Source organism: Silene latifolia, chromosome Y (assembly GCF_048544455.1).
Source record: "Silene latifolia isolate original U9 population chromosome Y, ASM4854445v1, whole genome shotgun sequence".
NCBI classification, from domain to species: domain Eukaryota; kingdom Viridiplantae; phylum Streptophyta; class Magnoliopsida; order Caryophyllales; family Caryophyllaceae; genus Silene; species Silene latifolia.
In genome coordinates this window covers 268,085,168-268,087,213 of record NC_133538.1, presented here as the reverse complement: position 1 = coordinate 268,087,213, position 2,046 = coordinate 268,085,168, and the positions used below count along the sequence as shown (strand labels likewise).

General features: G+C 41.6%; 1 protein-coding gene across 1 annotated transcript; it reads left to right on the top strand.

Annotated features, from left to right (window-relative positions):
- The first annotated feature begins 328 nt into the window (after nt 1–328).
- Nucleotides 329–1,441, top strand: LOC141630629 (uncharacterized). The gene is made up of 2 exons (XM_074443411.1): nt 329–436; nt 704–1,441. The coding sequence occupies exons 1-2, from the start codon at nt 329–331 to the stop codon at nt 1,439–1,441; spliced, it is 846 nt and encodes a 281-aa protein (XP_074299512.1).
- The last annotated feature ends 605 nt before the right edge of the window (nt 1,442–2,046 follow it).

Here is a 2,046-nt window from a genome sequence, read left to right as displayed (position 1 = left end):
CAACCTTCGCAAATTCTTTCTCAGATTGCGCAAGTACAACATGAGACTTAACCCTCAGAAATTTACATTTGGAGTCACAACCATCAAGCTATTGGGTTCTATAGTCAGTCAGAGGGGAATAGAGATTGATCCATCCAAGATCAAGGCTCTAATCGAGATGCCACAGCCGTAGATAGGAAAGGAAGTTCTAGGATTCCTGGCCAAGGTACAATACATAAGTCGTTTCATTTCGAAGCTCACTATGATTTGCGAACACATATTCAAAAAGCTCAAGAAAACGGACCACACCATGTGGGACGACGATTTTCAAAAGGCATTTGACAGAATCATGGAGATATTGGCCAAGCCGTCAATTCTAATGCCACCGCAGAAAGATCAACCTCTATCTTTTTACCTCATGGTCACAGAAACGGCCATGAGGGCTATGCTCGCACAGGTCATTGGGAATGAAAAAAGAGCTATCTACTACCTTAGCAAGAAGTTCTTGGAATATGAGACTAAGTATACACCACTTAAGAAGACATGCCTCGCTCTTGTGTGGGCAAATAAGAAGCTAAGCCATTATATGCTTAGCTATTCCGTCAAGGTGAACTCAAAGATAGACCGTGTCAAATACATTCTCGAAAAACTTGTATTAAATAGACGTTTTACAAGATGGACTTTGATGCTCTCAGAGTTTGATCTAAAGTAAGTGCCTCTGAAGGTCATCAAAGGACGAACATTATCCGAATTCTTCGAAAACAACCCCATTCATGATACCCAAGTAATAGATACATGGTCATTTCCGGATGAAGACATTCTACACACCGATGCAGAATCATGGAACCTCTACTTCGATGGACCTTCTAATCTGACACAGTATGGTATAGGATTGTTGCTCATTTCTCCTGAAGGTGAGCATAAACCAATTTCTTTCAAACTCGACTTCGAGATGACCAATAATACAGCAGAATATGAGGCTTGCCTCATCGGTTATAAGCAGCTCGGTTTAGGTATCAAGAGGCTTCGAGTCCACGTTGACTCGTCTTTAATCATCAATCAAATCACTGGATCTTGGAAAATCCGGAGTGAAACTCTTTCACTATATCAAGCCCATATAGATCAAGTGGCTCAATTCTTCAACCAAGTAGTCTACTTGCATCAACCTCGAGAAGAAAATCAGTTTGCGGATGCTCTTGCGAAACTCGTATCCTTGATCAGCATGCCCGACGGCATGATAGAAATGCCATTATGTATTGAACGACGGTCTGAACCAGCTTATGTGCATTTTCTTGCCGACGAAAATGAAAATCGGGAGGAGCCTTGGTATCAAGCCATTCTGAATTACAAGCTCAACGGCGAATGCCCACTCGATATGGAAAAGAGGGGACAACGAGCGATTCGTCTTTTAGCATCCGAATATGTCCTAAATCAAGGAGAATTATACATGGGAACGCCATAGGGCGTCATTTTGCTTTGCCTTGATCATTCAAAAGTAAAAAAATTTATGGAGAAGTCCATGATGGAGAATGCGGTCCTCAAATGAGTGGACTAATGATGGCAAAAAAAATCATGCGTCTAGGATACTACTGGACGACGATGTAAACAGATTGCATCAAATACGTAATGTATTGCCACAATTGCAAGATCTTCGGGAATGTACAACACGTCCCACCTTCTCTACTATACACGATAACATCTTCTTGGCCGTTTTCTACTTAGAGAATTGACATCATCGGGAAGATCACTCCAGCCGGGACGGGTGGTCATTGTTTCATTTTAGTAGCCATCGAGTACTTAACAAAATGGGTAGAAGCAGCATCCTATACTGCTCTGACATCGAAACATGTGGCTAACTTCATACAAACCAATATCGTCTGTCGATATGGGTGTCCATATGAAATAATCAACGATAACAAACCCACTTTCAAGATGAAACTAAACAGTTGCTGGCCAAGTACAAAATCAAGCATCATCATTCTTCGCCTTACCGACCTCAGACGAATGGTGCAGTAGAGGCAGCAAAAAAAAATGTCGTCATGATCCTCAAGAAAATGATCGACAACT